The sequence below is a fragment of the Rhodnius prolixus genome, unplaced genomic scaffold (assembly GCF_049639745.1).
Source record: "Rhodnius prolixus isolate KJV_2025 unplaced genomic scaffold, Rpr scaffold_4, whole genome shotgun sequence".
NCBI classification, from domain to species: Eukaryota; Metazoa; Arthropoda; class Insecta; order Hemiptera; family Reduviidae; genus Rhodnius; species Rhodnius prolixus.
The window spans coordinates 46,109,648-46,135,805 of NW_027411614.1; the positions used below are offsets into that span (position 1 = coordinate 46,109,648).

Below are 26,158 nucleotides of genomic sequence, written 5' to 3' on the forward strand. Positions count from 1 at the left end.
TCGTAAGGATACTTATTCAATACGAGGGTCGTTTGAAAAGTCCGTGCAAAAATAAAAACTACTTAATTTTTTGGGGTAAACCTTTTTTATTTTTCAACATAGTCTCCTTTTAGGCTTATACACTTCGTCCAACGCGGCTCTAGTTTGTTGATCCCTTCCGAATAATAGGATTTGTCCAAGTCTGAAAAATAGCTATTCGTTTCTGCAATCACCTCCTCGTTTGAATAAAATCTTTTTCCCGCCAGCCATTTCTTCATATTGGGGAACAAATAGTAGTCCAAGGGAGCCAAGTCTGGAGAATAGGGGGGATGTGAAACGAGTTGGAACCCTATTTCCATTAATTTTGCGACCACAACTGCTGAGGTGTGAGCTGGTGCGTTGTCGTGATGGAAAAGGACTTTTTTGTGGGGCCAATCGTGGGCGTTTTTCTTGCAGCTCGGTTTTCAAACGGTCCAATAACGATGAATAATATGCACCTGTAATAGTTTTACCCTTTTCCAGATAGTCGATGAGGATTATTCCTTGCGAATCCTAAAAGACAGTCGCCATAATCTTTCCGGCCGAAGGAACGGTCTTCGCCTTTTTTGGCGCAGATTCCCCCTGGTAACCCATTGTTTAGATTGTTCTTTGGTCTCAGGAGTGTAGTAATGTATCCATGTTTAATCCACAGTGACGAAACGACGCTTAAAGTCCTGCGGATTCTCCTGGAACAGCTGCAAACCGTCCTTGCAACACTTCACACGATTTCGTTTTTGGTCTAGCGTGAGCAATCGCGGCACCCATCTTGCGGATAGCTTTGTCATGTCCAAATGTTGACGCAAAATATTATGTACCCGTTCATTCGAAATGCCCACAGCACTAGCAATCTCACGCACCTTCACTCGTCTGTCATCCATCACCATATCATGGATTTTATCAATAATTTCTGGAGTAGTAACCTCAACAGGGCGTCCAGAACGTTCAGCGTCACTTGTGCCCATATGGCCACTCCGAAAATTTTGAAACCACTTATAAACTGTTCTAATGGAAGGTGCAGAGTCACCATAATGTTTATCAAGCTTCTCTTTAGTCTCCTCAGGCATTCTGCCTTTCATAAAGTAGTGTTTAATCAACACACGAAATTCTTTTTCGTCCATTTTTTGAAAATCACTCGACTTCCTCGATTCACACGAATGCCAAACACAAAGAAATAGACCGATCTGGCTGAAACTTGGTGTGTGTTCTTCCAAGAGATGCTACTAACTAAACATAACCTCGATACGCGCCAGTGGTGCTATCTCTCTGACTTTGCACGGACTTTTCAAACGACCCTCGTAGTTAATTAGATCCTTCGCGTCCTGAAAGAGCTATTCCCTTATTTGCTCAGGCTCAATGTTGTCAATGTATGTGGTTGAACAGAGTAACAGACAAACTACTAAAGATTCATGAAGAAGACAATGTTTCGAGCATTTTTCTGTAAATATGATTACAATTTCATTAAAATTAATAGTATTCGTTTGTCTCCGGTTGTATACTTTAATACATCGTACGCATGTGGTGTGTTGCTCAGTAAAATTATACGGCAATTTTAAACATTTGTCTTAAGTGTTAAATGCAATCGCTTACATATTGATTGTTAAATGAATGCGAAAAAAAACAATAACTTTATCACAGCGTCATGATCAAATACAGAATGGGGAATGTTTTGTGTCCCTATCCTGATGTACCCAAACGCACATAGCTTCGGAAATATTATTATAAAGAATTTGTTAAAATTTGATCAATACGAAGGGAGATATAAAGGTTTGAAATTTGAAGGGAGTGTCAATATTCGGTAGTTGTACTGAGAAAGCTCTGAGCCCTAACGTTCTTAGATAATATTGAATAATAATGCCCACCTAATAAAAAATAAATTTAATTAATATTCCAATAAAATCCAAGATTCGCCCGGAGATGATGTTAATGCATCATGTTCTTGTATAAGTTAGTATTACGTGTATATTTCAAGTATTCTTGGATTCATTAGTCACTTTTGAGGAAGTTTGCAGTTCAGCCAACTGTTATTGGTTTACTCCTGTCCGCTAGCAACATTTGTTTTTAACGTAACACTTTTACTATATTTGTAACTTCATTATTATGCTTTTAATTTTTTAATTTCTCTTCCTTGAAAGGGAGAAAGAAAAAAGGCAAACCGGATATCGTCTGATCCCGCAATAAGCTCTCAGGAAATATCGTCTAACTGGGAGTGACGTATTAATGAATTTAATTTTGTCTGTATTTTGGGGTATCGATAGCACGATAATTGCACACAATTTAGATCTTGAACACGTTTAGGGCACTTAAACAAATCAGCTGGCTGGAAGTGCCTTTGTTTCCGGAACAGATTTAGCGGTTTTTAGCGTTTTTTTCCGAAGTTGTTTAAAGAGATTTTCTGTAAATCTTGTAGCTTTTTCACTTCTTTATTTAAAATACAAAAAAAAAAATGCGGGACTCTTAGGGAGAAAGGTGAAATGAAATCGAGAAGAGATATCGATTGAACTCTTACTTTATCGTATACAAATTATCGTTTTATTTTTAATTAGACAAATAACTATACAATTATCTAATATTACTTATAATTTATATGCAAAAACATACATAATAAAAAATTATGAAAACGGCTCACATATCAAAACGCTGGCCGGCTGGCAACCAGACTTAATTCCCTTGGCAAATTGATATTGTGGAATCTCTCTTTGGTCGTAAATAAAACTGACACAAGACTAAAACTGTAACCCGGTCCACTTTAAAAATACTCACGTGTAAATTGGTTAGACTGGCGGCAGTGCATGAGGGCCTATTCTTTCCTTACAAATCAAATACAAATACAGAAATCATCGCCTAAACTTTTCTAGGCCAGCAAATAATACTTCCCGTGAAGTTGGCGGAAGTCAATTCCCCTAAAAGGAATTTTACTATTTAGTCAAAAATTATTGATCTAATAAAATTCTCAAAAAAGATGAAAATTGATTCTGGAACTCTAGAAAGTACTATTTCCGGTTGTCCAACTTCCTTTTAATTCAAAAGTTACCAATAAAATTTTGGGAAAAAGATTATTTCTTCTTTTGTCTATAGTTAGTGTACATATTGTTAAAGAATTACGAGTAAGTGTATTCATTGAAGTTAAAAAGAAAACGGAAGATATTTTACGGCCAGCTGTTTGCATGAACAAGCGAATGAAAAGATAGTAATTTATTTGGCACTGGGATTCTGCTGCTTTTTAAGAAAGGAGTGATTCAGTTTAGGGATTAGTTCCTCCGACTAATGAACGAATGGATTCGTTAATGTTGAGAGATCCGTTTATCTAATTATCGTATAGATCACCCCTTTTCGTTCACACTTCACTATCCGGTTGTTGATAGTCTAAAATTAGTTGTTTAATATCTTTCTAATAAAAGCTAGCGTTTCTCCTAATTGCCAAGATATAGTATTCAGTTCTATTTTTGCTCGTTGAACTAATGCCCACACAGTTCTTTTTTACTCTCGTAATTCTTCGCTCTGCTTAGCCGTAACTGCTGAGTTCAAAACTAAATTGTCTTAATGTTCACTTCTGACCTCTACGAGTTCACCCTAAAGCAGCAACCTTCTACAACGGAAGAGATAAAGGGCAAAAAAAATTGAAAGCTATAATGTTAATTAATATAATGACAGAATATTGGGTTAACTTTTAAAGCTACCACTTAAACCACTGATTATTTAAAATGGAAGGTGCCACGGTAGCCGAGCTGTTAAGAGACTAGACCCACAATGCTAAGATGTATTGTTGGTTTAGTGGGTTCGATTCCCCCGGTCTTATGCCTTGGATTTTATTTAACGGTTAATATGAGAAATTTACAGTAAAGTACGGATATTAGGCGGTTATAGGCTAGACCCGCAAAGCTAAGATGTATTGTTGGTTTAGTGGGTTCGATTCCCCGGTCTTTAGGCCTTGGATTTTATTTAATGGTTAATATGAGAAATTTATATTAAAGTATGTTAGGCGGTTATAGGCTAGACCCGCAAAGCTAAGGTGTATTGCGGTACTAGTCTAGCCCTTGGATTTTATTTAATGGTTAATATGAGAAATTTACAGTAAAGTATGTTTGCTAGTCGGTTATAGACTAGACCCGCAAAGCTAAGATGTATTGCGGTACTAGTCTAGGCCTTGGATTTTATTTAATGTTTAATATGAGAAATTTACAGTAAAGTATGTTTGCTAGTCGCCTCCGTCCACGACACCTAATTTGGACGTTAAGCCCCGCCTGAAAAAATAGGCGATTACTTTACTTTTTATTTAAAATGTTACTGTGATTTCTAGCCTAAAACAGTTCTTGTATCCCCTAGACTACAGACTGACAAACGATTGATTATCAATTTACCCTCAAATCTGGCAGAATTACATCAGCAATTTCTCTTACTAGCTCGGCAGTTTGTAGACGATAAAAACTTAAAAATATTGTCAAGCAAACTCGGGCGGTAGAAACAGTGCCAAATCTGAAATTAGTACATCAATCCCAATATCTCTCGTTAATAGTATACATCTCAAAGATAAGAACAACCCCGAAATGATCTAAATATTCTGATCATCAAGAACTTAACAACCTTTACCATTTTAAAAACAAAATCATATCAGCAATCGGATAATCCAAAATTTATTTCAATGCTCGTCATTGACGTCTTTTCCTGACGTCAAAGTGGTTATAGGGCCCCACGATTCTTCGATGGTTGAAATCTATAATATGGTTTTATAGAGTGTCACTAAGGCACAATTCTATTCACATTTTTTTCAGACTAATTATTTATCCTCTAGGCTCTTGCTTAATTATAAGCCCCAAGAATGGATGATAGTGTGGCGAGTTCGTTAGTATTAGTTAGACACTAGGCCCGACTGTCTGATAGTTTGGCTCAAGCCCAGCTAACCATGTTTACAGCGTGTTCAACTTCTGCCTAAAAAACTTTATTATTCTATAATTTATACATCTCCTGGAGATTAGTTTTTATTTATTTTCACCCCTCCTCCTCACTTTATAACTAGACATTTCATAAAGTTCCAGTTATTCTAACAACTTTATAAAATAATTATGGCTACTAAATACGTGACCTTATTTTTTTTTTTAATTTCATTTATTAAACGACATATGAGACATACGAAACGACTCGTACAAAGTCGTAGCGTCCCCCAGAAGGCACATCTACATGAAATTCCGAATCGAATGACACCTCATTCATGAAAATCGGTTCACGCGTTTAGGCGCAAATAAAAGGTAACAACAACAACAACAAGAATTTTCTGAAAATGCCATTTTTCCCCCATTTTTCAGACACGTATTTCTAGAAATCTATTTAACCTTTTTTAATGCAAAAAAAAAATTACAGTTATAAAGGAGTTCATTTTTTTTGGTGATTTATAGTTTCAATAGGATGAAAAAATAATTGCCATTTCAGTCGAGTAAAATTTATTTTGCCGAGCTTTCGACCTAGGGACTAGGGTCATCTTCAGGGCTAGTTTAGAAAGTAATACTTTTACATTTCAGGGTTGGTGTGTCTTCTGTCTTGTCTGTTCATACAGAAGACACACTAACCCTGAAATGTTAAAGTATTACTTTCTAAACTAGCCCTGAAGATGACCTAGTCCATAGGTCGAAAGCTCGGCAGCATAAATGTATAGCGACTGAAATGGCAATTATTTTTTTATCCTATTGTTATAAAGGAGGATTTACCCTATATTTTAAAGAATATTTGGGAACTTTATCTTTTATAGAAAAAGAGAAAATATGTAACTGTCAAAGTTGGGCTGTTTTTCAACGTTACGCTTTTTCGTGCACTTTTTGTCGATCAACCCTTATACAACTGTCCTACCGGACAGATTTAACTACAAAAAAAAAGTACAGTTTTAAAGGAGGATTTTCCCTATATTTTAAAGTAAATTTGGGAATTTTATCTTTTATAGAAAAAGAGAAAAAAATTGTCAAATTTGGGTGTTTTTCAAGGTTACAGCTTTTTCGTGCACTTTTTGACGATCAACCCTTATACAACTGTCCTACCGGACACTTTAACTACAAAAAAAAAAAAAAAAATACAGTTTTAAAGGAGGATTTTCCCTATATTTTAAAGTAAATTTGGGAATTTTATCTTTTATAGAAAAAGAGAAAAAAATTGTCAAAGTTGGGAGTTTTTCAAGGTTACAGCTTTTTCGTGCACTTTTTGACTATCAACCCATATACAACTGGACAGTTTTAATTACTTAAAAAATGACAGTTATAAAGAAGGATTCTCCCTATATTTTAAAGTAAATTTGGGAATTTTATCTTTTATAGAAAAAGAGAAAAAAATTGTCAAATTTGGGTGTTTTTCAAGGTTACAGCTTTTTCGTGCACTTTTTGACGATCAACCCATATACAACTGTCCTATCGGACAGTTTTAATTACAAAAAAGAAATACAGTTTTAAAGGAGGATTTTCCCTATATTTTAAAGTAAATTTGGGAATTTTATCTTTGATAGAAAAAGAGAAAAAAAATTGTCAAAGTTGGGTGTTTTTCAAGGTTACAGCTTTTTCGTGCACTTTTTGACGATCAACCCATACACAACTGTCCTATCGGACAGTTTTAATTACTTAAAAAATGACAGTTATAAAGAAGGATTCGCCCTATATTTTAAAGTAAATTTGGGAATTTTATCTTTGATAGAAAAAGAGAAAAAAAATTGTCAAAGTTGGGTGTTTTTTCAAAGTTCTGTTTTTTCGTGCAATTTTTTAACGATCAACCCTTTTTTACAGTTTTAATTACTTAAAAAAAAAAAGAATCGTTTCATTGAACTTTATTTAAATCAAATTTATATTAAGATCACCTAATTGGTGAAAAACTTTTTCCGTAGCCAATAGGTTATGTACAAAAAAAAATTAAATTCTCAATTTGGGAATATTTAACTCGACGAACGCAATACTTCTTCCTGTTGGGCCGGCATTAACAGGAACACGAAAAATAACCATTTAAAAATGTTTTAAATTCCAAATTGAAACAAAACAAAAATACTGGACCAATTTTTCGTTTTGTTTAGTTTACATGTTTGGCCCAAAAATGGTAATAAACGCAGCTTACGTACAAACACTCTGTTATGGACCAATCGCAACATAAATGGTGGAGACTGTGCGTAGTGACAAGCATGAGCAATTATTAGTGGAATATATCAACATTTATCACGTTTGTTTTATTTATTTTCATCTTTTTCGTCATACTGATATTTTTTATGACGTTTCTCATTAATATACCAGGTGTCCAATTACATCAATATTTGTGTATTATTTTTTAATATGGATATTCACACAATATGAATTGTTTATTTGGATTATTTTGAATGAATATTCCTCAGCTCTTAATATAACGATAAAAATTATTGCTTTTATTTTGATGGCGTCGTAATTCTTTTTTTATATATTAGCATTATTATTTTTATTTTTATTATTATGTATGCCCAATACCAAACTCAAACATTTCAATGTTAAACAAATCAATTGAAATACGGCATTAAAGTATGGGGATCGACTAAACGTTCCAATTCTTTACGCATCCCAGACTTTACAATCAAAAATACTACGAAAACTACTTAACACTTCATTCTATATTTCTAATCTCACCATTCATAATGATCTCAAAATCCCTTTCATTAACGGACCTTACTAAAACTCGTTTCTTAAAATTTCACTTCTTTACAGCAGCTCATTCCTAACCCTCTCATAGAACACCTATCTTCTTCCACATTACCAGGTAATCCTCCAAGGAGATTGAAGAGAAGATGGCCCCGCGATCTACTCTCCTTAAAAGAGCAGTACAGTGCGTCTATTCACGTTAATGGAGTGTCGCCAATGGGTGCCTTCTCTAATCTTCATTAATAATCAAGACACAATATTACACCATATCTGCTTGTTGTAACAACCGTTGCAGTCGCAAATTTCAATAAAAGTTAAAAAAAAAAGAAGAAGATTATTATGCTTAAAAAGATGTTTGGGTATTTTTGTGGCTACTATTACTGAAGCTTAAGCTGTAAACCGGAAGTTAGACGCTATTTTGCGATTTTCTCGGCACCATTTTTCTAAACGCTGAATTCCATTATAGCCATACCAAAGAGCGTAAAGAAGCACCCGTTTCTAGGAGCGGGGCGCCTCAAAATGACTAGTACTGGTGTACGTAAATATAAATTCTAGAATTTTGAAATGACCGCATAACTTCCGAGAATAAAAGGAAGTGAAATAGTTTACACATGTTTGGAAAGTTTACCTTTCTAGAGGCTTCAAGTTTAGGGCGGAAGGTCCTTTTTTCTCTCTTTTCTTCAGTAAATAATCTTTTTAAATAGAAGACTGTTTACACGCGGTGACATGGTAAGGTACTCTGTCTCTCTCTCTCTCTCTCTCTTGGCCTCTTTGTCCTTTACCTATAGGGCCTATTATTACTACATAAAACAGATCAGCCAGTTCTTGCTAGGTAGTATTTACCTACTGTTGTCTCTTCATTCTATTTAAACATCAGCGTTGTCATCAGACCCACACAGAATCACTAAGTACTCTATTGTGTCGCCTATGAACACATTGTTAGGAGGGGGGATAGGGCATAAGCTGGGCTGCTGCTGATTTGTAAGCAGAGAGAGAGATAGAGCAAGAAAACGCTAATGTACTTAGCTGCAGGGCGTAACATTGCTTCTAAGTGTCTTTGTATGTGAGCGCATATAATATCTAGGGCAGATGTCTATGTCATGTTACATCTACGTACTGCACAAAGTGTGTACGGTCGAGCTGAAATAAAAAGTTCAAGTAAACATGCAATAAATCTGGACAGAGATTTCAGCTACTACGTCACCAGGGAAAGCTACTTTTTGTAAAGAGCTGGGCTTTTACATTTTTTTGTCGCCAGAATCCCCCTCCTCTGGTTGTATGTAGGGGAACAGTTTTAGTATTTACTAAGAATTTTTATATTGTCTTAAACTTTTTGAAGCAAAAGAAAAGCTATTGGTGGATCTTGCTGATTTTTTTATTACAAAATTTTCCTTTTGAGCCCGTTTTGAGGTACACTAATTTCGAAATGTGGTTTTTTGCAAATTTTGAGTGTGTCCGGTCTATCTGCATTACTCAAAAACAAAAAAAAAACAAAAATAAGGAAAAGCTTTTCCACACTATGAGCCGCCGAATTATTCCTCTTTTTTTAGCTGGAGGAGTTGACTTCTATACCTGGAGGGATCCGATGAATTCTGGGCACATAACTCTGTGTAAGACGGTTTTCAAAAACAGATTTTATTCTGTAAAGAATAATTAAATTACTAATTATATTTCACCGTCGTTAAACACTGAAAAACTGTAACGTAAACACTCTAAAATGTCGCTAAACCTTCCTAGACTATAACCTAACCTTCAGGCTGTGTGACGTTGTCGGCATCCCCCGCTGATGGCACTTTTACATCTGCTTGCTAGATTTCTGGATTTTTGTTTTTTATTAATTTAAGACGCATCAGATAGACGTTATTGGCGCCTGTAGCCTTTTTCCGTTTACTATGGGGCATCAGACAGAGTATTCTTCCGGTCACAAATAACTCTAACCATTACCAGACATTGACAGGTAAGAAGTTTTCTAAGGAAAAGAAAAATCTAAGACTAGCAGGCTAAGAACTCAGTAAAAATGAAAAGTAAAGTAATTGCCTATTTTTTCAAACATCCAACTACCACAAATTAGGTGTCGTGGACGAAGGCGACTAGCAAACATACTTTACTGTAAATTTCTTTTTATTAACCATTAAATAAAATCCAAGGCATCTAGACGGGGAATCGAACCCAGTACCACAATACATATTAGCTTTGCGGGTCTCGAAAGAACTCAGTGATTTTCTGTATCAAAAAGAAAAAGATTGATGGTTGATGGTGACAATGATTGCAAAAAAAAAAAAAACGTTCCAGCAGAGCGTATCCTTATTTAACTCGTATCCACAGACAGACACAATTCTATCGATCGAGATTGAAGAATAATCGACTGGCCGAGTCGCTAAAGGCGTGCATTAGATAAATTGAAAATAAAAATCAGTAAAAAATTTAGTTTTATGAAAAATCTTTCCTAAACTCCTTTTCCTGTTAGAACAAGTAGTAGGTAAGAAGTAGAAGAAGAAAGAGGCACAAAGCAGAAGACAATGAGAGAGAGAGAAGTAGCGTTTCCAGACGATAGTGAGTGAGCAAATGAGGTAGTAGGGATTAGAGCACGGCTCGCCCGATAGAAACTGGAAACACAGGAGTGGAGGGAGATTCCTGCGGTAGTTGCCTCCTCCTCCTCCTGCTCCTCATGGAAGAGGTGCAAATGACTGAACCAGAGTTAGCACGCCCGGGCCAGGAATAGACAGTCTACTCTCACACACAGTCTGCCAGCTAAATACTATTGTCTACGAATAGATAAGTGTGAGTGTGTGTGTGCTATGTTTGCTTGTATCCAGCATCCTACATCTGTACCGATCAGTCCTAACATTTACTCTCTTCTCTTTTTTGGGGGGGACCCTTTATTTCTAAATTGTTCTTTTGGCTTTATATAAATAGACACTAAGACTAAGACTAAAAATATCTTAATTTGCATCACATTTGGGGCATTGAATACAAGTTTATTTCTTCATCATCAACTATGTATCAATAGGCAATTCTTAGTGTCCAAGAAGCAATTTTTGGGCCTAGACTTATGGAGCGGCCATCTTTCTTTAACTAGATCTTTAACCTAAAAATTTTAATTGAAGTCTAAATTATCATTTAGTAAAGAAGAAAAAAAAATAGATCTTGACTGATGTCGCAAATAATTAAAAATTACAAATAATTGAGTGGTTCCTTGTTAGTTTACAAAATTACATAAATTATTGTATTTTTGATTGTGGTACTGGGTTCGATTCCCGGTCTTAGGCCTTAGATTTTATTTAATGGTTAATAAAAGAAATTTACAGTAAAGTACATATGTTTGTTAGGCGGTTATAGGCTAGACCCGCAAAGCTAAGATGTATTGCGGTACTAGTCTAGCCCTTGGATTTTATTTAATGTTTAATATGAGGAATTTACAGTAAAGTATGTTTGTAAGTCGGTTATAGGCTAGACCCGCAAAGCTAAGATGTATTGCGGTACTAGTCTAGGTCTTGGATTGTATTTAATGGTTAATATGAGAACTTTACAGTAAAGTATGTTTGCTAGTCGCCTCCGTCCACGACACCTAATTGGTAGTTGGGCGTTAAGCCCCGCCTGAAAAAGTAGGCAATTACTTTACTATTACATTTTCGAAAAACAAAAAATCAGAAACTCAAAGCGCACTTTGATAAAAATCAATTTCCAATAATATCCAGAAACTGCAGACATAACTGAACCGAAAAAGTCTTTTCGCTGAACCAATGCTGGATCTACAGAATCAGTTATGGGTGTACATCACAACTTAACTGCCCTCGAAATAGCTCCAGTGCTGAGGTAAGATAAGATTCTACTCGTAATCTGGGCGGTCCTTAAGGCCTACGCCACTGTGACCTCTTTGGATCTATTGTGGCTCCCGCCACTCTAGAGCTGGCCTTTCAGACTCAGACTCTTAATTCTGGAGAGCTGCTCCTGGGTCAAGCTCCTCAGGGCCTTGGTGTTTCTTCCCCGAGAAGTAACATTCTTAGACAGGACAAGCCCCTCACCCAGACACAACGCGTGCAGTGCCCGTTTCCTCCTCATCCTCCTCCTGACAGAACCTACAATCCTTCAGTGCTGCTGTACTTCATTCCCTACAGGACAGGAAAAAGGATGAACTTCACCTCCCTTAATACTCTCCACAACTCGAAGGCTTTTTTTCTACTGCGCCTAATCTCCTGCCTTACCCAAATATTCGAGTACCTTAATAAGGCATAATGTCTCAGTACTTCTTTTTTCTCTGTACCCTCTTTATGTTTTAAGAATCAATATTTTTTACGCTTTTGGGTAAAATTAAACTGTCTCATTATTAGTTTTAGAATCGTAGGGAATAAAATGTTCTGGGTTGGATAATCCTTAAGCAAAAATAAAATTACAGTATTGAATATTTTTTTCTCTGACTGCTGGTATTGGGCAGCATTGAAGTAATTTTTTGAGCCGCGGATGGGCAGCCCCTGAGTGTAAAAGAAGTCCATGGCCCTGTTGTTGCTATATGCATTCACAGTGTACAAGAATTACTTCCGTCCAAATGTGAACCATCCGGACAGAAATAGTTGGTATATGAATGAGAAGTGGGGGTTGGTTAATAGAAACTTATTTTAGTTGATTTATTCTTCCCACATCTCCTTTGCCCTTCTTACAAGACAACAGCCTCTTCCTTCTGCATCATCTCTCTCTCATCTTTCATCTTTCCACCAAAACCAATATATTTAGAATTTTTTTTTTTTTTTCCTATTCATCAATTCATCTCCCACAATACTATATATCCATTTGTTTTTCTTTCCTAACGTAAATGTTATAACAAAACCATTTTGTGTACACATGTAGGGGGGAGCAATGACAAATTGTTTACATTAAAAACTTTGTGGCGCCTAAAAAGATTTTGAGGGGTGAGGGACTTTTATTTTTTACTGCTCAGGAAATTTGAGGATAGTGGATGAGAAAAATAAATAACTAAAATCGAATTAAAGTAAAAATTAAAAACAGTATGGCACACATCTGGCGTACAGCTTTTAGAAAACGAAGAAAGCTTTCTTCAACTTTAATCCGAAGGATTCTTCTTCATCTGCAGAAGAGGGGCCCCAACCTAAAGTCCGCGGCTATGGTCCTTTACATTATCTTGGAAACTGCCGACATTCAATCTTACTACGGCTAGCCATATCCAACTTCTAATTCATAGGTCCTATGTCCCGCATAAAAACCTTCTTAACCAGTTAAGCGTGGAATTTAGTTTTTAAAAAAAACCCCCACAGTGTGCGGAATTAAAATCACGGACAATGACGTGTATACACGTCGAACGCAAAGGCAAAACAACCAACAGTTTACAATAATCGTAATAGTCACGGCAAGCGGACTTTTTCTGCAATCTCTCTGGGGGCTTACAGATTACCAGAGCATTCTGTGCTCATTCCAAAATCTTGAACCGCTTCACGTTATGCATTGCTCTGGTTAACTAAGAGACGCAAGAGCTTTTTACAGGAAGGAAGAAAATAGCTTTGAATTCTGCGCAAAATGAAATCATGCTCGTACTGAGGTCTGAACCTCTATCTAAGAGGTAAAAACGGCATTTTCTGGGGGCTTACAGATTACAGAGCATTCTGTGCTCATTCCAAAATCTTGAACCGCTTCACGTTATGCATTGCTCTAGTTAACTAGGGACGCAAGAGCTTTTACAAGGAGGAAGAAAAGAGCTTTGAATTCTGTGCAAAATGAATATATGCTCGTACTGAGGTCTGAACCTCTATCTAAAAGGTAAAAACGGCATTGCACAAAGGGTTGAGAGCTTCTATTTGTGTGCGTAATTCCCAATCTCTAATTTTTGAAAAAGCCGTTTTTGCCCATTTTCGGCAACTTTTTTCTCAAAACCTATTAGATCTGGGTTGTTGCAAAAAAAATTACAGTTATAAAGGAGGGTTTGCCCTTTATTTTAAAGAAAATTTGGGAAATTTATCTTTTATAGAAAAAGAGAAAAAAATTGTCAAAGTTGGGTGTTTTTCAACGTTACGCTTTTTCGTGCAGTTTTTGACGGTCAACCCTTATACAACTGTCCTACCGGACAGTTTTAATGCGGAGTCCTTATCATTTAATGGACAACCACTTATCATTTGGCTGACTCCCTCCACTCCCCTCCGTCCGTATAAAATACTTGGCAGTTCTATTGGTAAGATAAAGGAAACATCCCACTAAATAATATTCTTATTGTATTTTATTAAATTTTCGAGTTTTTTTTTATAGTTAATGGCAATTTTATATTTTTCACATCGAGTATACACGTCGAACGCACCATCAAACACGCTTAACTGGTTATGAGCGTACGTATCCTTAGAATATCTTGATGTCCAGGAAAAAAATAAAGCTAGTTTTGGTTCTATTATCTTATCTTCTCGTCGACTGGGCTATTTTAATAGCCTCAAGAGGCAATGAGGAATATGCTTAACTCTTAGGAATGGATTTGATAATAAGCCGTGATTAGACTTGTGTGATTCTCGGGCGTTCTTGATTATCCTAACTCTTGAGTCTTCTTTAGCTTCTTTTCTGTCGCACACTTTTCCCAATAATATGTCTTATCCTTGTAGCTTGTAAACTATCACGCCATTACCAAAGAAAAAAACTTAAACCAGATGTTGGTGGAATTATTTATTTTAACTTCTTTCTTCTTCTTCTTATTTCTTTCTCTACTTTAGTAAAAATTCTTAAAGTTAAAAAAAAAATCAAAGAAGCGTTTACTCTATGCACTTTGATCAGAACATTGAGAGTGATGTGTTAGTGTTTCGGTGGTGGTGGGGGGGGGGGGGTGCGGGACTGGGGTCTCAGAGGTTGGTAGCGTGTTATGAAATACAGATGGCCCTCCTGCCGGTTGGAGTGTTCTTTGAAATATCCAGCCCTGAATTAAAAATTTATGTCCAAAAACCCACTTTTTCTATCCTTTTATGGGCAAAGTCTCTTCAGGGGGGGGGGGCGTTCTGCAAGAATGGACATGTCGATGGTCGCATTAATATTTTAAATATAGAATATATATTTGGTTTTTTTACAATGTTGAGATAGATTTCCCAGAATGTTTTTTTTTGGGGGGGGGCCCAGGGATACAATTAAAATAAAAAAACAGACACTTCTTGTCTAAGGCACATTCTAACTTGACAATGCTAATTTCTGAAAACATTTCTGACAAACAGGAACAAAAAAAAAAAATCAAAAAGTTTTTTTGACATCTAAATGAAGTTTAAATGAAAATAATACCAACTTCCGGTGAACATCATCCTGGATGATCTCAGAGAGAAATTACGACATTCTTTTTTTTTTTTTATATATTTATTTTTAGAGAAGGGTTAGAAAAGCTAAATTACAAATGTTAATATTAGATTAGCATTTTTTTTAAAGGAAAAATGTATAATTTCCTTTTTTTCTTAAAGTTTTTCCTGTAATTATTTATTAATCATCTCTTCTACAGTAAAGTAGAAGTTCAGCGATCTTTACAAACTTTTGTTAATTTTCAAAATTTATTTCGCTTTTTTACCAATTATTATTTATATATATTCAGAGAAAACTTTTATTATTTCGGTAGACCTTGTTTTTTTTTTTTTTCTGGCTGACAGTAACCAATCACAGCTAAGACTGCAGTAAACTGCAGGAGACCGATTGTGGGAAACAGTCTTTAGGACGGGATGTTCCGAACATCCCCTCAATTAGTACACTATATTATCTCAGGTATCTAAGATTGTTTGGGCACATGATGTGAGGATGGACACAAGCCGTATAGCAAGACTTTGTTATGAGACTATGATGCAGGGTTAAAAGAGGCAGGGGCAGACCGCGCACAACATGGGAAGGGATAGTGAGAGAGGATTTCAGAAAGTGGAACTTGGTTTGGAGAAGAAATAGAAAATTTGACTGAGGATAGGGATAGTTGGAAAGTTTTAGTGAAAGGCACCTCGACATTGAAAGGTAAACGAGGAATGATTTAGAAGAAGAAGAAGAAGATGATATTATCTCAGGACGATGGGAACATATACTCCGAAATTTACAATTTCATAAAATACAACGATATATATATTTATGTGTATGTGAGTAGAATGAGATTTGATTGGAGCATTAAGATAAGATTCTAATAGCGAAGCCCTTAAGGCCTCCACCACTGCGACCCCTTTGGATCTATTGTGGCTCCCACCACTCTAGAGCTCGCCCTTCAGACTCAGACTCTTAATTCTGGAGAGCGACTCTTGAGTAAAGCTCAAAGTCCGAGAAGTAACATCCTTAGCCCCAGACAAACCTCTCACACTGACACAACGCATGCAGTGCCCGTTTCCTCCTTCTCCTCTTCCTGACAGAACCCTACAAAGGCTGTCTCATCTGCCAGGCCCATGTGTTTTCTGTGCCTGCAGTGACCGGGGCCCCACACGGCCTTGACGGATTAATTCTGCAATCAGCCTTGGCGAATAGCCCGTTATGAACTCATTCGCCGATTGGAGCATTATTATTTGATATAATGCATAATATAGTCAGTCTAATAATGCAAATCTTGCTCTCAGGCTCAGCATCAGTGTTTGAGGCCCTCCACAAAAAAGAAGAAGTATTTTTTAGAGTGGTATGTGTGTTTAGATTCCCTCTAAAATGACACTAACGTTTTTTAAACTTTGGCAGGGAATTTTTTCCGATTGCCAGGCCCTTCTGCGAGGCAGAGTTAGATTTGCTTTCCAGCTAAAGAACTGTTTCTCAGTATAAATTATGGTCCTGTGTCTTAGTATATTATTAGATTAGGGGTTAAAATGTGTTGCTAAAAGTTCTGGGAAATTCCATCGGAGTAACCGGAAATCAAACTGAATGCATTGTTCCGGTACTTTGTCAAAAAAAAAGGCGCCTAGGAAGTGCACTGAACTAAGGTGTACTTCCGTCTATAACTTCTATTTGATCGACTTTTCTAGGAAAAATCGTTTTAGGGCATTCTTAGGAGTGGAAAAATGAAATATTTCTTTGAAATTCTGATTTTTAAAATGAATACGTCAAAGAACAGTTTTTCCTTTACCTGATCTCTTGATTTTGAAAAGGGAAACTGATTTAAAGTATAATTTATGATGGAAATATGAGATCAGCTGACAAAGAAAATTCTGTTGGTGGAAAGCGGAAAAAAGAAACTTATTTTCGTATCAGAATCCGGCCAAAGGTTATCCGTTTTATAGGCTATAAGACAAAATTGGTCGGACAGATTTGTCCCTCATATCTTGGGAGTATATCTTATTTTTGCCCCAGTGGATGGTGATAGGGGTTATCGGGTTCTCTGGTGTGTGTGTGCAGAGTAGGTTATATTGCCCTAAAACATGGAAAGGGATACAGTTTGGCGTCCCAAAAAATAAAAAAGAGGAGGATATTTCATACGAGAAGCTATCAACTAGTGATGAGTGTGCATAGTCCAATCTGTCCCATCTGACATCCAGGGTTTCTGGCACAGAGAGAGAGGGTCTCGCACACAGCCTCCCTTCGCCTCCCTTGCTCTCCTCCACTTTCTGTGCCCACCCCTCTCCACTATAGGCTGACTGACTAGTCAACTTTGCCCAGCATATGTCCTTCTCTGATACATCTGTCCACTATCAGCTGACATAGAAGCGTGTACTAATAGTAATAACTAGATGTGTACATTTCACTGCACTTTGGATTTACTGAATTTTTTATCAACTCTTTCCACTTATGGACTGGGTAAACATGAAAAAAAGGGAAATATAAAAGAAAAAATCTTTCAATGCTTTATCATCTACTGACGTCATTGATTATTGCGTCATCCCTCTTTCCCTCTCTCTCTCAAAATGCATTAGCATTGCAATCTATGAAATCAACTTAGCCAATACTTCTCTACCACTGATCACGATGTCTGCTCCATCCAAATTCCTGAACCTTTGTCCACCTTACAGCTCCTTAATATGTCTAAACATTCATTTTTCTTTTGCCCTATTGGTTGTATGAGCCCTATAGGACACACCACCTAGCTCCATACTATTTTTCTTACCTTAAAGCAACCCATAGTCTTTTCCAGTTCTTAGTTCTAACATTTTTTTTGCCCCCTTACACTTTTTAATTCGATTTTTACCCAATCAAGTAAAGTAATGCCAATTTTTTTCAGGCGGGCTTTACATCCAGCTATCACAAATTAGGTGTCGTGGACGGAGGCGACTAACAAACATACTTTACTGTAAATTTCTTTTATTAACCATTAAATACAATCCAAGGGCTAGACTAGTACCGCAATACATGTTAGCTTTGCGGGTCTAGCCTATAACCGCCTAACAAACATACTTTACTGTAAATTTCTCATATTAACCATTAAATACAATCCAAGGACTAAGACCGGGGGAATCGAACCCACTAAACAAACAATACATATTAGCATTGCGGGTCTCGCCTCAAACCGCTCGGCTACCGTGGCGCTTTAGCCAATCAAGTATATTCAATGTCGAATACTTAAAACTTTAAACTGGTTATTAGTCTGTTTTTTAGCTGCTTCATTCTATTTTTAACCTAAAGGTGATCATAAAATTCTAATTAAGGTCCATAATTTCTCGTAGAAGTTATAGTAATAAAACTAATAAATGTATGACACATTCCTTTAATGGCCGACCAAGAATAATAAAAAACATAAATAGAATGGGGAAAAAAAAGTAAACATAAGGAGCTGTAGGGCCGAAAGAAGAAAGATTTCTTTCATAAAATATGATGTGGATTATTTGCCATTTAGGGGTTGTATAGGGCGCCTTTGGTGTGTCAGAGGCCCTCTAGTAGTACCCATGGTCTCTATAATAGAAGGAGACCAATTTGATATACTGTGGAGGGTTAGCTCCATCGTTTTGATATATATATATAGCATCACATCATATCTTAGAAGAGGGAAGTGGTCAATCTAATGCCTCCCAAGTGATTTCACCCTTACCTTGTACTGCGAGTGAGTGGGGACAATCATTTTTCTATAAGTTATTTGGAAATAGCCAGGGAGTTAACCCATCATTTGTTACTGTTCTTATTCTTGATATCTCATTTCAACCTTTTTTTTTTTTTATATATATCTTAATTTATAAAAATATATTTGTTTGATACTTTTAAGGAATACTAAAGAATGTGATCCATTCAATGCACTGTATAAATTACAAAAGCATATTTCAATAAACACTGAAACAGTAAACGTTTTCAAACTTTAAAGTTGCTCTCCTGAAAAAATGTATAAAATGGACTTACACCCTTTTCTTCCCGTGTAGTCTTCAATTACTTAATTTTTGAAATATTTGTATTAAATTATCACAACAGAAAATACAAATAAATACACAAATAAAATCAATAATTTAATTAAAAAGCAAATAAGATTATAGGAAAGCAATAAAAGCAATCAAATAATAAAAACTATTGGTGTACGTATTTCCAATTTGGATGTGTGTGTGTATCATCTTTAGTTGCACAGACATTGTGGATGTTTCACATCATCTGGGACACAGCCTTCAGGTTGTCGATTTTCGCTTCGTTTTATCATCCTTTGGTAAGCATCATATTCGGGTGATTTTAACCATGGCTTTTCGGGGCAATCTCTGTAAATTTCGTTTTGTTTTAATCTCAAGAATTATGTATTTAAAATATTGTAGATAAATAAATAAATAAATAAATAAGGAATATAAGACTAACTCAAGCGGATCTGGCGGGACATATCGTCCAGGAATTTGGGTGAACGGTGGACATTTTGGCAATGGTTCGTACATGCACCATGGTTTTCCTTGACATTGTGTACGATGGCAATCATCTTGTAGACCGTTCTTTTTGCAGCATGCACAAAATTTGATCATCTTACCAGCGATCAGTTCGCTACTTTTCACCCGATTACAATGCCAGGGTTTTCCACGTGGCTGTTTTGATCGGAAAAGCAAAAACAAAGATTTTTTTTCTTAGATTATTACTTACTTTTAAAATTGAATTTTAATCGTATTATTCGATTTTTTCCCCCGAAAATAGATCTAAATTACTCTGATCTTTATTATAAAAATTTTTTAGACGTTCTATGTTTTAGTTTTTAAAACTTCCGCTGTATTTGTAAAAAAAATTCAAATTTGAAATCCATTTAAGATTCCAACAGGGAAGCTGCAAAACGTTTTAGTCAAAAATTAGTAATTCCAAAATACCACTTTTTTTTAAATATTTTTCAAAACGGAAACTCAATTTGTGTACATTATCCATTCGTAACTTTTATGTGCCTCAACTTTCCCACAGGATTTAGATTAGGAGCCCTTTATAGGTTTCCCCATTTAAAGGGCTATTTCCGGTATATTTTATTATTTTAAAAACTTTCTCATATTATATAACGGTAAGTATAGAATTAAAGTGCCAATTTTGGTGAAGATCGGCTGACCGGAAATAGCTTTTCATTGAATTGTAATCAGGTTTTCCGGAAATACGCCTAATTTTTCTTTTAAGGGCACTTTTTAGACGAACTTTAAAGATCGGTGTAACATTAAATGTCCAGTAAATCCAAGTTGCAAGAATAACAGTTCCATCGCTCCCTAAAAAGAAGGAGACCGGCTCACTAAGTATTCAATCCAGAAAATCCGTTCCCTTATTGTGATTATAATTATACATATATATACATACTATATAAAAAAAAAAAGGTCATTCAGTGTCCTTACCCAATATACACCAAATCTATGGGGCCCTTTCATGTTATTCTGTGGTCTTACTTGTTTATCGCTGTCATAAAATGGATCCCATTGATCACATTCAGGCCTAAAAATGACGAAAACTATCATTATTAACTTGTTCTCAATATTATTTTTTGCTGTACCCGTAACTCTATCAAGGAGTTTTATTTTTGGTTTTTAAGGCTAGAGAAATAAGGCTAGACTAATATCACTTACACAATTACATAATACAATAAATGTTAAATAGCCTGGAAAAAAGGAAAAATTTGTACAGCTTTGTGTACCAAAATAAAAAGATGATTTTTAAGAATTCATAAAAAATTTTATTGAGAGAAAATTGGCGTATGAACTCACACGACTTTCTCTCGTAGACAATTTTAGGATACCTATTATGCTATTTCTATTAATGAAAACCGTACACTGTACTAGAATGGCACTTTAGATGACCATCTCTCCCTAATTTTTAAATAACTTCCGGTGAAATTCCGTTTTTTTTTATGCCGCCCACAGATATAAAACAAATTTGAGGGGGGGACAAAAAATTTTTCGATCTCAAAACAAGTTATTTTCTGGTGAATGTTTAAAATTGATAATATGCATGATTGATACTGTAAATATCGATAATGTGCTCAGTGCTGATATTGTAAATTTAGAACTAGGAATGTGATGTTTTCTTTGAAAAAATTTATGCAATTTTTCCTTTGACGCCTAGACAGTCGCGGCCAAAACGGAAGTACTCGTGTAGGGGACGGAATTGTGGTTTTGTGAATTGTAGTTATATTTTTTTTTTTTTAAATTAAATGGTTATACATGGAGCATGTAATACTATACGTAGACTATGCATAGTCGTGAAATTGCTAGGAGCATTGTTCACGCTGCCGGCAGATTGGTGGGGGCCTGGAGAGTGGTGTGTGTGTCTATGTGGAGCGGAGCTGTGTGAGAGAGTACAGAACGCTAGAACAGTGTGTGACCGAAAAAAAGTGGCTGGTGCTGATTGTGAAGAACCCTGACGGAGACTGGCAAGATTTTGGCGAGGAATGGTCGAGCTGAAGGTGTTGGCGGCGGGTAAGCCAAATCAGTCTATGGTCTTTGGGGTTACCACTCTCTGGTCCCGGTAGGCGGGGTGACAGGCGGCTAGGAGCCTGGGAGGACTTTTATTTTAGTAGTTATTTTCATGATTATTAGTTAAGGGTTTGTACGATTATCTATAGAAGTAGTTAATTGCATTATTATTTAGTTTAGGGATTATATGATTAGCTAATAAAGTGTTCAAGTGTCGGCCAGGATTTTTTCTTTTTAAATTGAAACCCCTAAAGTCTAGGAGGGCCAAGCATTACACTCGCAAGAATTTCGAAGTGATTGACCCGGTAATCCTTTTGGTATTTGTTTTCACCAACTTCAGACCAATTAGGAATGTTATTTTTCTAATATCTATTTTTAAAAAACTATCCAAGTTATTCTATACTTTTCTGTGTTTAAAGTAAATATTCTTTTACTAGAAATAAAATTTAAAAAAGTCTTCCCCCCTTTCTTTGAAATGTAACATCTTTTCATTTATTAATGTTGTTTTCTTTCTTATTAAAGGGAAAAAGGTTAACCTGGTAAATACAACCATTTATTTGTAACATAATAAATATTCCCCTTTACTGACTTCCAAGATTTCTTGTATAAAAATAGAACTTACAACTGTTCCAGCTTCTTTAGTACAGTTCTAATATCCCGCAGTAAGCCTTTCTTCCTTAAGGACTCATTATGACAAACTCTGTCCGGATGACAAGCCGGTAGGATACCGCTGAATTCTACCTTACCTTTGAATTCTCGGTTAGCGTTACCAGTGTCCCAGAAAAATGCATCGTCCGCCATATTTTGTGTTTCCAATTAAAGTTGCAGTGATGATAATGATTGGATACGGTCAATTAAAAGCTCAATCCACTGAAACCAGGAACAACTTAGAAGAGTTATTCTTTTGTCTTTGATTAAATTTACACAAAATTTTGCCTACTAAAATTTCTCATCAAAATTTATTTACACGTTTTATTTATAACGCTAATTGATAAAGTGTTCCATTGGTTGTTTTATTTTATTTATTTTTTTTTTGTTTAATTATATAAATCACATGTTTTTTTTATTTTAATTAATTTATAAATGCATGTGTTTAAATTAAATTAGCGATTAATTTTAACAAACATTTTTTGAAATTTTTTTATGAAAGAGATGAAAAGGTTTTTGGGAACGATTTTCTGTCCTGAAATTGTGATAAAATTTACTAAATGTGTTGTGACAGGGTCTTTGATAGATAACGATAACTCTTATCGATAACGATTTTAGAATAGATGACCGGATATCCGAGAGAGTATTAATAAAATTTGAAAATTTCTGATTACCAATAGAGACAAATTTGCTTAATTTGTTATTAGTAGGGAACGGATTCGTATGTATTTACATATTTTTTTCTAGGCAATTTACAGACGTTTTTCAACTAGAAGTATTCATACTGACACTTTTTAAGCCATTTGAGTCTACTTTTATTTCACATATTTCCACATATTTGGATGTTATCGTATATTTATACATATTTGATGAAAATAAATAAATATTTCTATATATTTAATCAAAATATGTACATATTTTTCATTTTGGGCATATTTTCATAATTGGGAGGTGGTTGACAGGAACTGTCTGTTTCCTTGGAATTTGAGGGGGGTGGCGCTGTTGTATTGTTTATTTAGGATAATACAATTATTATTATTAACCAGTTAAGCGTGGAATTTAGTTTTAAGAAACCCCCCCCCCCCCTACAGTGTGCGGAATTGAAATCAGACAATGACGTGTACACACATGGAACAAACAACCAAAAGTTTACAATAGTCGTAATAGTCACTGCAAGCGGACTTTTTCTACAATTTCTGGGGCTTGAGATTATATAGAGCATTCTGTGCTCTTTCAAAATCTTACACCGCTTCAAGTTATGCATTGCTCTAGTTAACTAGCAACGCAAGTGCTTTTACAAAGAGGAAGAAAAGAGCTTTGAATTCAGTGCAAAATGAAATCATGCTCCTACTGAGGTCTGAATCTCTATCTAAGTGGTAAAAACGGCATTGCACAAGGGTTGAGAGCTTCTATTTGTGTGCCTAATTCCCCAATCTCTAATGCGGAGACCAAACATGTACCAACCACTTATCATTTGGCTGACTCCCTCCACTCACCTCCGTATAAAATACTTGGCATTTCTATTGGTGAAGATAAAGGGAAACATCCCACCAAATAATATTCTCATTGTATTTTTATTAAAATTTCGAGATTTTTTATAGTTAATGGCAATTTTATATTTTTCACAACGAGTATACACGTCAAACACGCTTAAACTGGTTAAACATTTAATTAAACTTTAAAGTCATTATTAAGCTTCCAACTGTGAGAATTTCAGCAATAGAAAGAGGAAAGAAAAACATCTAATGTCAATCAAAAAAAATGATTGAAGGAATAATTTAAGAAATTATCATTACACCACGATCTGTATTTGTGCCATACCCATGTCAACTGAAACATCTTCCTATAGGAATTAAAAGAATTTAAAGGGAAACGGTACCCTATAATTTTCTTGAACAGTACCCAGTGAGAACAACCCCTCAAACTATGAGGTAGTGTTACATATTTTTCTGGAACCTTAATAGTAAATATAGTTTAGGTTGAAAAATACTTCATTGATGGAAGAGAGACGCTGCGATATCTCTGTCTCTCTCTCACACTTGACTTTGAGTACCTTTCTGTGGGTATCCCAAGATTGAGGGATTTAATACCTATTATAAAGGCTGATTTTTATACATTTTTTTTTTTTTTCCCCCTAAACTGAAACTACAACTCTTCGATATTTTTTTTTATTTCGTCCAACTGATTCGAAGATTTGTTCGAAGGATTTTTTTTTTACGTATATCCAGTTCCTCTGTTTTGTTTCCTTTATCTCCTTTTTCTTTTTTATAATTTTTATTTTTCTTTTTTAATCATAATTAACCTTAATTGGCAGGAGCCGCTTCTCTCATCCAGTGCTCTGTTGTGATGTTCAAGGGAGCTAAGATTTTAAGAGTAATCTTCTTTTCACATAGAAATGTGAAGTTGTAAAATAGCATCTAAACTAGAAAGGTGGATCTTACTATATATTGTAAATCGTTTTTACAGTTAGTAATTTTTTTTACCTGTTTGGGCAGGCACACAACCACCACATCTTTGTTTAAAACGTCTGTTTAGACGTACAAACAGACAATGGACTTTTTGGACTTTTTTTTTTGGCCAGAATAATCCATAGTTGAGATTATTCGTGAATAATTTTTCTAATAAAAGTTGTAGATTTATTATTAATCAATTATCAATGTTTAAAAAAAATCGTAAGAACATTTTTTGAGTCAACCTTAAAATGACTGAAAAACAAATGGGAAATTTCCGGTCAGGTAATCAGTGTTCAGAACCATGAAAATTCCATGTAAAGGAAAAGTGAAAAAATTAAAACTGTACATAACAAAAATTTAGCCAGGTTTAGCCTAAATTTTTTAGGCATTTCTAATTCTAGTGAAATCTGTTGCCCCCCCTCCAAAAAAAAATACAAACAAACAGGGCCAATCTAGGTGCAATTGGGGGCTATTTCTGCTTCAAATTGAACAGAATTCAATTTTACGTGAAAATGAAAGTCTGAATTGGGCGCCACGGTAGCCGAGCGGTTATAGGCTAGACCCGCAATGCTAATATGTATTGTTGGTTTAGTGGGTTCGATTCTCCTAGTCAAGGCTTTGGATTTTATTTAATGGTTAATATAAGAAATTTACAGTAAAGTATGTTTGTTAGGCGGTTATAGGCTAGACCCGCAAAGCTAGGTTGTATTGTTGGTTAGTAGGTTCGATTCCCTCGGTCTTAGGCCTTGGATTGTATTTCATGGTTAATAAAAGAAATTTACAGTAAAGTATGTTTGCTAATCGCCTCCGTCCACGACACCTAATTTGGTAGTTGGACGTTAAGCCCCGCCTGAAAAAATAGGCGATTACTTTACTTTTTTTTAAAAAAAAAAGTCTGAATTTTTAGTACCAAAGAAAGGGAAGTAAGTCAAACACAGCAAACCAGCTCTCAACTTAGCCCTTTAAGTAATCCAATAAATAGCATCCCTTAGTTCGTAACTTTAATTTAAACAAAGAAAAAGAAGCCTTCAAAACCCATTTATAAGCTCATTTTAAATGATAACCTCAAAATAAATACCCTAAGCTATTAATTTATCGATTTATCTGGTTGATCAGAATCGATTATCGGATCAATCGTAACTATTTTTCATTCTCCATAATCCTCTACCTAATTTCCATAACTTACTTCCTCCTTCGAAAAAAAAAAAAAGCCTACAACTTGTTTATAAAAAATAGAATCCCATAAATTATCTTAAATCCTACTTTAGTAGTTTTTATTGGTAAAAGATGGCGCTGTACACTAACGGATAAGAGCACATGGTAAAACTATAGACACCTGCACTACCGGAACTCCTCACTGTGAATTCTGCGGGACACCTTAAGTTGTTTTGACATTCTCTCTGTCGTAGTATATGTATATACACATGTACTAACTAGCTATATGTATGTATAATGCTATCTTGATAGCCTATCATAATGTTCCTTCTTTTATTGTAATAAAACACAAAAACCTCGATATTTTCTGCGTATATATCTAAACACATAAATAATTGTAAATATATACCAATTATATACTGTATAAACTAAATAATATATAACTGCATTTTAATAAATAGCGTAGCGTGATTATTTATCTGGGTCTGATGCGAGTTACTCTTTACGGCATTACTCTGTTCTA

General features: G+C 35.3%; 2 protein-coding genes across 6 annotated transcripts in view; one reads left to right on the plus strand and one right to left on the minus strand.

The window, feature by feature from the left end:
• LOC141455579 (homeotic protein spalt-major-like) overlaps nucleotides 1–26,158 on the plus strand; it is a 234,270-nt gene that overhangs the window by 48,968 nt on the left and 159,144 nt on the right. The window lies entirely within an intron of this gene.
• Nucleotides 18,959–22,413, minus strand: LOC141455587 (uncharacterized). The gene is made up of 4 exons (XM_074130738.1): nucleotides 22,002–22,413; nucleotides 20,306–20,402; nucleotides 19,314–19,531; nucleotides 18,959–19,219 (listed from the first exon to the last, which is right to left on the minus strand). Exons 1-4 carry the CDS (start codon nucleotides 22,178–22,180, stop codon nucleotides 19,084–19,086), a joined length of 630 nt encoding a protein of 209 aa, XP_073986839.1. The 5' UTR covers nucleotides 22,181–22,413; the 3' UTR covers nucleotides 18,959–19,083.

Bases quoted from the DNA above. Each gene is read 5' to 3' on its own strand.
- LOC141455587 (XM_074130738.1), bottom strand. From the start codon at position 22,180: ATGGCGGACGATGCATTTTTCTGGGACACTGGTAACGCTAACCGAGAA. The intron at 19,532-20,305 runs GTAAGGACACTG...CGATCAAAACAG, and splicing joins ATAGATTTGGTGTATATTGG to CCACGTGGAAAACCCTGGCA. The intron at 19,220-19,313 runs GTTAGTCTTATA...CGAAATTTACAG, and splicing joins GTCCCGCCAGATCCGCTTGA to AGATTGCCCCGAAAAGCCAT.